Source organism: Zygotorulaspora mrakii, chromosome 5 (assembly GCF_013402915.1).
Source record: "Zygotorulaspora mrakii chromosome 5, complete sequence".
In the NCBI taxonomy this organism is placed as follows: domain Eukaryota; kingdom Fungi; phylum Ascomycota; class Saccharomycetes; order Saccharomycetales; family Saccharomycetaceae; genus Zygotorulaspora; species Zygotorulaspora mrakii.
Genome location: NC_050723.1, coordinates 502,104 through 515,732, shown reverse-complemented (window position 1 = coordinate 515,732; position 13,629 = coordinate 502,104). Strand labels below are relative to the sequence as shown.

Genomic DNA, 13,629 nt, shown 5'->3' with positions numbered 1-13,629 from the left:
TACATGTCTGTTGTTCTTAATATGGAGGTTTACTATCTACGAGAGTTCTTTAGGCACAGTAACGTTACTTTTCCGCAATAAATCTAGGTCTCTGCTGTTTGGGTTAAAGTCTTCAACATCAAGTAAGCTTTGCAAAAATGGATTAATGAATTCAAGTGCGCTCTTCTCGAACTTTCCATTAGTCTCTCTTGATAGAATCGCAATTGTGTGTAGTATCTTGGCAGTGATAACATATGTCAATTCTGAACCAACTTGAGAAGCGAACGCAACGTAGGTAGAAACTTTGAGGAGAAAACTGATATCGTGTTGACGAATTGAGTACTCACAGAACCCCGCTATCAAAGGTTCAATTACAAATCTATCGATTTTCTTAGTTTGCGCTTTTGAACCTTTAAGGAAATCCCTGAATATTTCTTCTGCAACTTCAAAACTACCATCCGATTTTTCAAATTCTGCCCCAATGAAATTCCCATACTTCCTTGAATCTAATGGGTCCTTCGTTTGCTTATAGAGTTCACGGATTGGAACTGTCGATGGGACTATTTGGATAAACTGTTCAATGAGGGCGTTTACCTTCAGTAAATTTCTGTTGGTTTGGGAAATACTTTTCAAAAAATCAAAAGTCGATGCATCCTTTGCATAACAGTAGTTTGCCCACATTTTTATAGCCAAAGTTTCAATATTGGGTCTTCTCTCAAAATTTTTATTTTCAGCATCATCCGACTTCATAAATTGATGTGCATAAAAGGATTCGAATTTTTCAGCAGGTGCATTACCTTTTATCATTTTGAGTAAAACCGCATTGATTAATTCGATTGACTCAATTTTTTCAGGTAATTTATCAGATACATTATTAAATGTTACTTTATCATCGTACCTTAACAAACTGGATAAATAAGATTCTCTCAAATGAGAGTCCTGCTTGAAACTTTCTGGAACCTCTTTCGACCACATATTTTGTAACTGGAAAAAGTTCCCAGAAATCCCGAGCGCCTCCAAGAGACAAGCGTATGAAGATGCAGATGGTGTCGCCGGTTTGATGACGCTATTCCAAATGGCTAGAATTCTATCCATTTTTAGTTGTCTCGTAGGAGCAGGTAGGCCAGCGACAGCTAGCAAAAGTTTGTCACTCAAAAGCGAAGAGTTTAACGTCTTGAAGTCATTGAAAACTTTGACGGCCTGGCTAGGCTTATTGAAAGATACGAACCTTTCCATAAATTTCTGCAAGATTTCGGGATCTGCCGAGACCTCAGGATTGGAACTACTATTCACTTGTATAACCGATCGATATTGTTGATATAGATCTTGCAAATGATACGGCTGTAAAGTCTTGTCTAGTTTTCTCAAATAGGAATCTTTGTTGGTGCTAATGTACTGATATAACATATTGTCCAAACGTTCCCCGATGATTTTTTTCATGTCTGGATTCGAAGAGAAGATGGAGTCATTCAAAAAGCTAACTCTACTAAAGGGAATTTGTTGCCCAGCATCCTTGTCCAGTTGCAAAATTTGATACAAGATATTCAGGTCAGGCTTATTATCAGGCAAGGAAAGATACGCCAATGTGGTCAAGGCAATGCTGTTCTCATGAGAGTTATTATTGCCATTTCTATTCCTGAAGGACTGAATCAGCGCGTTTGGATTTTCAGCAATGGTTTCGAGATACTTGACCCACAATGCAATGACCTCCTGAGGAGAGCCATTTTGCAGCAGATATCTAAGAACAATCTCGAAATGGGGCGACCTAGCAACCTGGAATTGACACATCGTGTTCAAAATTTGGTAAGGATCAACTGCCGATCCCTCTTCTGCAGTGCTTTTCCTCAGCAGACTAACCAATGGACCATTCAGCCCAAACGACCGCTGCAAGAGCGTTGGGTCTTTCATGGTCTCCGATAGCTGGGCCAGCTCATCCTTCAGCGAGGTGTATATCGCGTTTGAATCGCCAGTGCTGGACTTCAATTGTTCATTCAGCTCATTGCCGAGCCTCGATACCGGGTGAACAAATGTGGGTGTACTATTCACTTCGGTAGACTGATTACGCACTAGCCTCACACGTCTCGCTACTAGATTGATATGGCGTAGGGCCAGATTGCGGGGCAACATCATAGATACTCCTACTCTCTGAGATAACATAGAAAACAATGTCTAGACCCCAAATATCAAGGCAGGTTGCAGCTGATAACTGCTATACCTTTTGAAATTTCTGTGCATTTTGGGAATTTTCTTGAAAAAAAAAACCCCGACGTGCGAAGTGACATGCTTCCAGTTCCGCTGTTTCAGCTCTGCCTGATCAGCACAAACGGCAGCGAGTTGCTCAGCAATGGGGCTCTCAGATCCCTTAGACCCGCTGTTGACGAGGCTCCCATCGTGCGCCAATCACTCCCCTCTTGCTGTCGCAGACACCGGACGTCGCTACTTGAACCACAGTACTTTCAGCGTTATCAGGCCTGATCATCGCTCAGCCTGTCGAAGAAACCCGGAAAGGCTCCCGAAAACGACTGTGCTTCGTCTGCACATCCCCTTAACCTCTCCGTCAGATTTGTCGTGACAAGCAGCAAAAAACTGCACTGGAGAAATACCTTCGCACCTCTACCGAGATTGAGCTGCCGAACAGTGCTCTCTGCCATGGCCGATTTCGCCCTTGACCGTCACTTATCCGACCAATTTTTCTTGTTTTTACCCAATTAGGCAAAACATCAAATTTATCAGTGCCCGTTTCAACTTGGCATAGCCCTATGCTCAAAATCAAAACCTGTCTAATGTGGAAATGGGGGAAGCGCTCGGAGGTCCACCGTCGACGATTGATCGTTGGCCGGTAAACCGTAGCAGGCGGGATCCAAGATCTGAGATTCAGCGAGGGCTCACGTTCTCAAGGGTACTCAGAGATCTCTGAGATTCCGTGGGTGGCACAGCAGATGTGCAGCATTACAGCGTGAGGACAGGGTGGTATGTCAGAAAGACGATATTTGCCCCAGACAGATAGGGAGACTTTGTCTTTTTATTAATAGGCTAGTGAAAAAGCTGGCCTCTTGGGTCTTAGGGCTTCATTTTGCACGTTCAACAGAGTTTCTTTTTGAGAGAGGCCGCTTCAATTTTTGCGTCGGGAGAGCGATCTCAAGTAAAAGGAGCCCTGCTGCACCAGTCAATTTTTCCCATATGGGTAATAGTAGAATTAGGGCTGGACAGATAGCAGCTTCAGATGAGGTTATGATCACATTATCCTGCAATGCATAATAGTGGAAAAATTTGTTTGCTCAGTGAGGGCACCAATGGCTGATACGGTGATACGCTAGTTGGTGGTTTTTGGTCGTGTTCGTGGGCAAGATGGATCGGTTTATGCGGTGGCACTGTATTGCACACCCGAAGTGAGAGGTAATAGGGCAGCACAGTATGTGGGCTTTCCTTTTTCTTCAATCCTCTAAAACTTGCCCTGCCATAACGGGTTAAAATTACTGTGAATCTGTATGTGCTGTGCTGCCCTTGATTTTTGCACGGAGTGGCCGTCGAGACAGAGGAAGGTATATATAGTTAATACGCAAGAAGTAGATTGGTTTATGTTCATCTGTAGGGCGGTGTGAAGAGTCTCTAATCAGGATTCCAGTGTCTGTTGGGGAACCATTGGCACAGCGCATTTCATATTACGGAGGGTTTGCTCGATATACTTTGGTCCAGCTGATTTGATCTTTTTTTTTTTAGTTTTTTTTTTGGGTTATAATATTTGTTCATATTTGAATTTTGCATTGCTGACGTTCATTTGATTGATTGTTAGATTTCTCGGTTGGTTGGTCGATAATTGCAGTTTTATTGTGTTTACTAGCATCGCGCTTTTTTGAAAGATCTCACAAAGTCCTTCATTTCACGAAAGACGTGCATCTGGCATACCTCTTATAATATGATTAGAAACAATGCCAAATACTTGAGGGGCACTGGTGATATGGCATTTATGTCTCATGTCAGGCGTAATGTGGCATTGAAGAAATCGCAAAATCCAAAATTGGTCATAAGAGAGCAGGCGAGCCATCAGTTTTCTGTTATGGAATACAGTGACAACCTACTCAACCATTTGATTCGGTTGGACGAGAATAACAAGAGTAACGTTTTCAAGCCGAGTTTGCCTAGCTTTAATTCCCAGCCACAGATAAACCATAAGATGAGGTATCTTATTTTCGATTTCTTGATGTGTTGTCACACAAGGCTGGGTTTATGCACTTCAACATTATTTCTATGTTTCAATCTCCTGGATAGATATACTTCCAGGTACATAGTTGAGAGTAGTGATTACCAATTATTAGCGTTGACCGCTTTATGGATAAGTTCGAAATATTGGGATTCCAAGAATAGAGCTGCTTCATTACCTGTTTTGCAAAACTTATGTTGCAAACAATACTCAATTCGTCAATTCAAGGAAATGGAACTTCATCTTTTGAAGGCTTTGAATTGGTCGTTATCCCAAATTGCGACACCTGATTCCTTTATTGATATTTTACTATTCCTAAAGGATAACAAGAATGTTCAACCTGCAGTTCTTAAAACTGACAACATAACTGAATTGATCAATATCAACGATATTAAATCGGGTTCAGTTATGCTTTGTCAGTTGGCATCATTTGATCTCCAACTATCGTTCAATTACACAACTTCACAAATTGCCCTTGGCGCAATTACATTAATTACAATCGCACTGAAATTACAAAAATTAAATCAATGGGAAAACTTTCAATCTAGTATTAAGGACGCTAGTCTGATTAGAATTTGTAGTGCCTTGTTGGATTTAGTTTTAAAATTTGATTCTTTACCTTCGAGTTTCAAGTTCAAGTATATCGATAATTCTGATCCAACAAGTGAAATGCTACTAGGCTCTCTACAAAACTATTTCATTCAATTGCAACTTGAAGAATTGTATCGTTCCCAAGTATTAATTTCCGCAAATTATGCTACGGGGTCACCAATGACATCGGATCATCCACCTTACGAAAAAAATAATGACACTAATGAATCTTCAATGCGAGCTAGAGAGGAGGTTAGAAGAAACAGGGGAGAACAAAATTTCGCATTCACACCTTTTAATTTAGCATCGATTAAATCTAATACTCCTTCACCTGCTATATCTTCTTCTACATCGCCATTTGCATCGCCATACATGGCTCATGAGTTGTCGTCCGCTGCAACTAATGTTAATACTCCTGATTCTTTACCAACCCCTTCGTCCGATAAAACATTAGCCTATCCATTAATGACTTCGACCGCTTCGAACTATTTTACTTCGTTACCGTTGAATTCTCCAAGTTTATCGGTGTTACAGAATAAGATGAAACTGGATGGAAGGAAAAGATCGTTCATTTATGGCAACAGTAGTGCCGTAGGCTCTACCGGAATTGCACGTACGAATTCTATGATCAAATCCAAGAGATGCACGGCAGCCATAACATCGGGAGCTACCTCTACTTTTGTTAAGGGTCATAAGAAGAGGGCTTCATCGATTATGGATATTGACTTTTTCGAAGAAGAAGTAGCTAGTAAACGCTAGAGAACGCAAGAGTTTTCCTTCTTGATTATGTGGCCATGCTTTTTTACCATACGAAGAGCCCTTATTTGCATTAAACAGAACCTTACGACTTCTAAAGTCCTATATACCTTCTTTTTTTAACTCAATTTTAATTACATCCTCTAAGTGAAATTACGAAACAAAATTCCCATTAAGGGCAAACTAAACCACATTTGGACAAGGGGTCAACGCTCAAATGCTAACTAAGGTGTAGAAATTTGCGGCCCCAAGTCAAGTATCGCTCAATAAAAAGCCGTAATATGAACAAACTGATACGGTAATGAGTCCTTGTGCAGAAATAGCGATGTTTCGAAATCTCGAGCAAAGTCCATTTCTGATCTAAGTGGAGTACGCTCTTCAGTGATCGCTCTAGGAACGTAATCTCTCCTGAGATACAGTACAAACGCTCGACGTAATAACTGCCTCACACGATAAAACCGGTGCTCTGCCATCAGAATCCAATCGCAGAAGGAAGGCACTCCGATTTTTCGGCCTTTGAAATGCACTGGAGATGGTGGTAAACTCCACAAACTTAGTTTTTATTGCCTTATGATGCTCGAAAGAAGGATGCACCTTGGAATTATTGTAACAGCTCATAAGAGGTTGTACAACTGTAGAGGATTTACATACCGCATGGACGTCGCAAAGACAATTCCTATGCGTCCACTGCAGGGCTTTCTCTGTCATTTAGGAATTGTGTCCCATACGGGTTTGTCGAGAACGCCAAGAACGCCATACCTTTCTTAACGTTGTGCATTCCTTAGACTTCCACGTATACTCAATGCGATAAGTACCAGTTTTATCGCTTTTTCACCTTTAGCTTCATCGAGAAGGCTTGTTTTCCGTATCTGATCCCCATATGCATAGAACAACTTTGTGCTTTGTTCTTTATCTTCTTTTGCAGTTTTTGTTGAGAATGTCAGTTCGCGAAAACCGGTTCTCCCCGCCTGTCTCTTCTAAATGTCTGGGTGCGCAGGGTTGATATGGGAATTGAAAATTTGGATGAAAGATGTCTTATGTATAACGTTAGTTCTTAGTCGTTAAACAAGAGCAGTGATTGATTGATCGGGGCCTGCAGAAAATGAATAGGGATAAGAAAGTGCATTTGGTGGAAGATATACGTGGGCGAAACAACGAGAAAAAGGTGAAAATTGAGCAAGAAGCCCCAACAGAATACGATGGCTACAAAATCCTGGAAAATGACACTGCGATCGATGTGCTGGAAGTACCAAAGACCTTAGACGAAATAGAAAGTTTTTTTGAAGACTATGTGGCAGCACGGAAGCCTTGTAAGATAAGGGGAATTTCACCGGAGCAGTTCCCTTTGAAAGAACTGCAACCGAATGTCATGAAAGGCACTTTACCGAGTGAGGAGATCTTGACCATTGAAAAAAAGAGCGACGGAGGATATGGGAGTGGATCAAAACGCATCAAGATGTCCTTTGGTCAGTTTATGGGGAGAATACTCGATCAACATGACACAGATTTGTATTTAACGACGCAGTATTACGAAGACGACCCTAACAATAGCGATTACTCGACCGACGAAGAGGAAGCGAGTCATGTTTTGGATGATGTTGACAATTTTGATAACAGCTCCCTTACGTTTGACGACTTACATGACGATTTTGATGACCTAGAAGAGAATGGGGAGAATGAGGGGCACGAAATTGATTCAAACGAAGACGGCAAGAAAAACGATGAGGACGAGGAGGAGCTAGAATCTCGTTTACGCGAGCTCTATCAGCCGCCAATGACTAATCTCGTCAGGACCTTACCAGAGTGCCCTGGCTTCTTGAGATACTTGATACCACAACAAATAAACCTCTGGGTGGGTGCTGTGCGAAACGCTGCTGATGACACAGGGTGGTTAAAAAATTTCGATGTAGAGCATAGTGGCGGAAAACTAGGGCTAGGGAGAAACGTTCCCGGAGGGGGCTCCTCATCGGGACTTCATCACGATCACGCCGATAACATTTACATCCCCGTCAATGGCCACAAGAGATTTACATTATTTTCACCACATGACGCCGCTAAGATGTACACAGTCGGTGATATTCGAAAGGTTCATAGTTCTGGAGTTATTGACTATCATGCAAATGATCGCGCACCCTTATGGCGAGAATTGAGAGATGATGGGGCCATTGTTGCAGAAGTTTACAAAAAAATCCTCGGTGGCGAATCTGAGTGCTCCCCAGAAGAAAGACTGCTATACGAGGAATTCATCAAAAAAGATTCTGAGCAACAAGCTAGAAAAGCAAATAAAACGCTTGATCCACCTTCCTTCTCTACAGTACCAACTGCCGTTGTTCAAATTGATGAAATTGAAGATGAAAATACAAGAGAAAATATCAGGAATGCGAGTATGAAAAAGTGGCCACTATTTTTTCAAGCTAATAGACTTACCGTAGATGTCAAACCCGGAGAGATGCTCTTTTTACCAACAGGTTGGTTTCACGAGGTCACATCTTTTGGGAATCAAAGCGATCACGACATTGTGAATGTTGCTGCCAATTATTGGTTTATACCGCCAAATGGCAGATCGATCAACAATGTTTATTCTCATACAGACAATTACTGGCCTGACGACTATAAGATTACACAAAGTGCGTTGGCCAAAGCTCGAAGCACTAATAATCTGCCTGAATTGGCACATGATTAAGAAGGTATATGAACAAAAAAAACGAATGGGCTGATGCAAGCTTTTACGTCAATGCCGCATTCACCACCTTTCGTTATCACTCATGGGTGAGGTGCATTCTTACATTTTACATAGTTCTCTGTGTTGCTATTGCAAGCGTATTCTTAGAGGGCGTACGTCTAATATCTAATATGTGCATTTTCCACCGTCTGAGATTTATCCTTCAGTTTTCCTCCTAAGGAAGATACTGAAGAATCAATGAATTAGTAGAAACCAATTCCAGCTCATAAATCGAGTTCATTGCTGCATATTACTGAAACTTCAAGACCACCCAGATTTCTGACACGTATAGGTCTACGAGAATGCATTAACTTAATATCTAGTGATTCATTTCCCCTACTAGATAATGTATCTCATACAATTGCAACTGGTTAGAGCACTTGAGATCATGACATTTTGCCTTACAATATCAAGAGGTGCGATCTGAGCATATTTTCAGTTCATTTGAAAAAAGATGCTAGATAATCATTTGTCTCGGTCTACTTCCATTACCTACAGTAATTTGCAACTCATTGAAATGGATTCTCACGTCTTCTGAAATATGCTAAACAAAGTAACTCTGATATTGATCCAGGTGAAATTTCCTATCATTTCTTGTGACTGTTTTTCCCTTGATGAAAAAAAGAACGAGCAAGAACCCACAAAAAACACCAAAAAATCAAAAAAAGGGTGAGGTGTCTGGGCTCCAGAACCACAACCCGAGACAAAGGTACTCTGTAGTAGTGAAGATAGTTTATGCTCCAGAACTAGTATAGAATCATCACTTAGGTCGTTGTGATAACACGTTCTATGCTTACAATCCAATTAAGCTTGCCGTATATGCTATTCTATCTCGGAACAAAGTAATGTACACCTAACAGCATTTTGTGTTGCTGCCTTGGTGTCCGGCAGTTTTCCACATTCGCTGCAATGAAAAAGCGACGCAAACGTTTTTTGAAAAACTATTTGGAAAATTTGGCAAAACTAGAAATTTTTCAAGATTTCACCACTTTCTATCTCATCTTGTCTGGAACACTATTTTTCATTTCAGATTATTCTATTTCATCCCGCATTTTTTCTTTTGTTTATTATCTCTTGATTAATTAATTTTAATTCTTGCTTGATTACTTTTTGTTTGTTTGTACTATGTCTTTTTTCTTATTTATTTCTTTTCATTTATTTCATGACATCTTTATCTTTAATTAAAAGAAAGAGCCTATAGCACGAGCAGAGTGATTCCAAAAAGCGGAGGGAAAGGACGATAATCTATATATCAACTAGAATATCTATCCCTTCATTGGAACTATTCTTTAGATCCCAATCTTTTTTTTGTCCTACTTTATCTTTTTTTTTTATATCTGAATCGACTATAGTTGGGAGGTTTTAATTAATTTTTCCCACTTATTACTCTAGCCTGTGCCATTGAATGAGATATGGCTTTGACAAATACTAGACCGTTGCAGATTCCTGCTTTGCAAAGTGAAATATTGCACAACACAGCGTCACCAGTTTTTCAGGCGAGCTCTTTGGTGTTCAATCCAAAACATGATGATGCAAACCAGTTGAGTTCGTTGAATGCAATTCCAAATACCCCTTCTTCAGAAAGCTCACCTAGCTTGCACGAGAGCTATGGTTCTAAGGGCAAGAAAGATAGTAAAGACAACAGCACACCAAAGCGTGATTCTCCAAGTTTGGAAATATCGAAGATTGTTCCGGTCACTGGGGAAAGACCTATGCCAAGTGATAGAACTTCTCCATTAGATGATGATGTTCTTCATGCCGTATTTGTAATTTTGTGGGAAAAGGATCCTGAAGCACAGGGCATGACAGTTAAGCAATTATCGGACTATCTTCTAGAAAAACATCCTGAGATGAACAATTTGTCTACGAAATTGTCCAATCTAATATCTGCTAAGCTGAATGCCTATGTCAAAAAGTTGGAAAAGGGAGAAAAGACTCTGACGTACGCTTTATCCAGGGAGTGGTCGAATTCGTCACCGAGAAGAATGGTTTACGTGTATAGAGGAATTTTATCTTCGGATTACAAAAAGCATGCGCAAGCTGCAGCTGTCCAATTGAAACAACAACAGCAGTCTACAGGATCCAAGAATAACGGACGCATCGAACCGAATGCACATATGAAAAAGTCATTTAGCAACGCCTCAGATGTCTCTTTGTCTGGATTTAAGAACAATAATAGTATCTTGGGCGCAACAACAAATCTTGGATTTTCATTAAGTCCCGAATTCAATATACCTTACTCTACCTCTCCAGTTTCCGCTATTTTAACGCCAAATTCCGGAAATGACAATCCCGTGTCAAATGAAAGTGATTCCAGTAAGAAAAGGTCACAAACAGATGGAAGCAAAACCGTGAAAGATCTATCAAATGGTCCTGTAGCGAAGAAAGTGAAGCACAATGACTTAACACCGGGCACTCAAATCAACAGAGGAACAACTAATAACACTGGAAACATTATTAGCAATAACAGTGCTAATAGTACTAATTATATTACCGTAGCGGCAGCTGCCCCAAGACGTTCGAAATTTTCTTCGAAAAATGAGTTCAAGACTAACTCTCAAAATTCCGCTAATATTGTAGCAGCTATTCACAAGGCCATATCCACACAGACCCCAATTGAAAAAAGTGGTAACCAAATAGGTCATGGAAGTTCTTTAATTGTTTCTGGCAATCGTAACGACGTAGGTGGATTCATCACTGACTCGTGGGTAAAAAGTATAAGAGAGGGGTTTCTGATTCACGACATAGGTTCACCCGAATCTTTGTCGTTTGAAGACTTGGAATATACTTTCGATTAGTTTTCACGCGACTTTTATTTTTCACCCTGATGTCCTGGGTCCACTTATTTTCAACCGGTTATTTTTGTGCTTGTCTTCAGTTTGGGTTTTAGGTATACAAGAAAGGAAGAGATGTCTATTTCTCTTAGTAGTTTTCCTGTTAATGTAGTTATGTTTTCTATAATTTTTATGTTTCTTGATATATTCGTATTTTTTGTATTAGGAAGACATGTTTGGATGTCAAGATGACACGAGATGCCTCTCTCGTCATGCGCGCTAAAGGCGAGTGTTATTGCCGAAAAAAAGGCCATTTTGAAAAGTTCAAAGATCGAACTTAGTCTGACTCTTTTCGGCCTCTTTTCTACCTAAATTGGTGCTTGAGTATTCTACTACCTGTTCGTCGTGTGTCAGATTAGTCGTTGCTTAAGGTGTTTATTAGACGAGGCGAACCAAGTAGCAATGTTAACCAAAAGACTTGGTTCAGTAATAGCTAGGCGAAATTTGAGCTCAGTTTCGCGTGTTTTATCAAAAAGCTCTATCCGACCACTGAATGTACGCCCAAAAACCGGGTTAAGTTTTTACGAGAGCTTTTCACGTCGATTTTCCATTTCCAGTAAGGTGAATCAGTCAGTTGAAGCTAGTTTTGATTCTCTGACACCTGAAGAGCGCGACGTCCTTACTCAAGAAAGAGCAATTGACAAAGTTGATGTTTGCATTGTTGGAGGTGGTCCCGCTGGACTGGCTACTGCAATTAAGCTGAAGCAACTAGCTAATGAAAGCGGCAAAGAAGATTTAAGAGTCGTAGTACTAGAAAAATCAGCAGATATAGGATCACATATTGTCTCAGGTGTTATTCTCGAACCTCGTGCCTTGCGAGAATTATTTCCCAGTAGTGAACATTACGATCAGAATGGTAATGGCATTCCATTGCCTTCCGATATTGTCACCAAGTGTGTAAAGGAAGAGATGAAATTCATGATCGGCAATTTGGTTCTCCCTATTCCTGTCCCATCACACATGAGAAATGAGAACAAGAACTACGTTGGTTCGCTGAATCAAGTCACTGCTTATCTAGGAGAAAAGGCCGAAGAGGTTGGAGTTGAGCTGTATTCTGGAATATCCGTCTCAGAAGTACTTTATAGTAAGGATAACAATTCAGTCATAGGTGTTGCCACAAAGGACATGGGTATTTCAAAATCTGGTAGACCTAAAGAAAATTTCGAGAGAGGTATGGAATTTCACGCAAGGCAAGTTGTTTTCGCAGAAGGCTGCCACGGTTCCTTAACGAAACAGATCATCAAAAAATTCGGTCTGCGTAATAATGCGCAAAATCAATCTTACGGTCTTGGCATCAAAGAAGTTTGGGAAGTTCCAAAAGAGAAATTCAAGAAAGGATTTACTGCTCATACTATGGGCTATCCTTTATCAAATTATGTTTATGGTGGCGGATTCCAATATCATTTTGGGGAGAATCTGGTTACAGTCGGACTTGTTGTTGGGTTGGATTATAAAAACCCATATATTTCCCCTTACCAAGAGTTTCAAAAGCTGAAGCAGCATCCTTATTATCGTAACGTTTTGGAGGGTGGAAAATGTATTTCTTACGCCGCTCGTGCTTTGAATGAAGGTGGAATGCAAGCCATACCTAAACTGCATTTCCCAGGTGGTGTGTTGGTCGGCGCATCAGCTGGATTCATGAACGTTCCGAAGATTAAAGGGTCACATACTGCAATGAAAACCGGTATGCTAGCAGCCGAAGAGATCTTCAAAGTTGTTTCAGAAATGCCAAGCCTTGAAGAATTGGAAGAAACAGGAAGGGAAGATCTCGTAGAAAAGCCAATAAACTTGGAATCCTATCAGAAAGCATTCAAAAACTCTTGGGTTTACGAAGAACTACATTCTGTTCGTAATGTCAGACCGTCCTTCAACTCATTCCTAGGTGGCTATGGTGGCATGGCGTATTCTGGTTTAGACACATTTATCTTACGAGGACGTACCCCATGGACTTTCTCTTTTCACGAATCTGACGCATCTGTTACCGAAATAGCCGCCAAATATAAGCCGATAGAGTATCCAAAACCGGATGGCGTCATTTCATTCGATATTCTTACCTCAGTTTCGAGGACAGGTACTTACCATGATGAGGATGAAAAATGCCATCTACGAGTTCCTGATCAGGATCTGCAAAAGCATGCAGAGGCTGCATATCCAAAATGGAAGGGTATCGAAAATCGTTTTTGCCCTGCTGGCGTCTACGAGTATGTTGAAGACAAAAACTCTCCTTTGAGTGTTAAATTTCAGATCAATGCCCAAAATTGTATCCATTGTAAGACATGCGACATTAAAGTGCCAACCCAAGACATCAATTGGGTGGTTCCTGAGGGTGGTGACGGACCAAAGTATTCACTGACTTAAGATGTCCTTAGGGCCAGTTTCGATTACAGAACTATCATATACTAATGAAAAGTTCAATGGCATCCTCTATAATGCTACCCAACGTCTTTTTATTTATTAATAATATTAATTCACTTTTATTTATCAACGGAAATGTTTAGTTCCCTTGTATTTATGGAAATAATACGTATAAATAGTACAATTTGTAT

The 13,629-nt window shown here is 40.5% G+C and overlaps 5 protein-coding genes across 5 annotated transcripts; 4 read left to right on the top strand and 1 right to left on the bottom strand.

Annotated features, from left to right (window-relative positions):
* Positions 1-36: 36 nt before the first annotated feature.
* On the bottom strand, positions 37-2,136 carry MSC6 (Msc6p; the record flags this gene model as incomplete). The annotated part of the gene is made up of 1 exon (XM_037288991.1): positions 37-2,136. One exon carries the CDS (start codon positions 2,134-2,136, stop codon positions 37-39), a length of 2,100 nt encoding a protein of 699 aa, XP_037144886.1.
* A 1,759-nt stretch (positions 2,137-3,895) lies between these two features.
* CLN3 (cyclin CLN3) lies at positions 3,896-5,530 on the top strand (the record flags this gene model as incomplete). Its single annotated transcript, XM_037288990.1, has 1 exon — positions 3,896-5,530. The coding sequence occupies one exon, from the start codon at positions 3,896-3,898 to the stop codon at positions 5,528-5,530; it is 1,635 nt and encodes a 544-aa protein (XP_037144885.1).
* Positions 5,531-6,629: 1,099 nt separating this feature from the next.
* Positions 6,630-8,210, top strand: HG535_0E02410 (uncharacterized protein; the record flags this gene model as incomplete). The annotated part of the gene is made up of 1 exon (XM_037288989.1): positions 6,630-8,210. One exon carries the CDS (start codon positions 6,630-6,632, stop codon positions 8,208-8,210), a length of 1,581 nt encoding a protein of 526 aa, XP_037144884.1.
* A 1,451-nt stretch (positions 8,211-9,661) lies between these two features.
* Positions 9,662-11,047, top strand: GDS1 (Gds1p; the record flags this gene model as incomplete). Its single annotated transcript, XM_037288988.1, has 1 exon — positions 9,662-11,047. One exon carries the CDS (start codon positions 9,662-9,664, stop codon positions 11,045-11,047), a length of 1,386 nt encoding a protein of 461 aa, XP_037144883.1.
* Positions 11,048-11,485: 438 nt separating this feature from the next.
* Positions 11,486-13,441, top strand: CIR2 (electron-transferring-flavoprotein dehydrogenase; the record flags this gene model as incomplete). Its single annotated transcript, XM_037288987.1, has 1 exon — positions 11,486-13,441. The coding sequence occupies one exon, from the start codon at positions 11,486-11,488 to the stop codon at positions 13,439-13,441; it is 1,956 nt and encodes a 651-aa protein (XP_037144882.1).
* Positions 13,442-13,629: the final 188 nt, after the last annotated feature.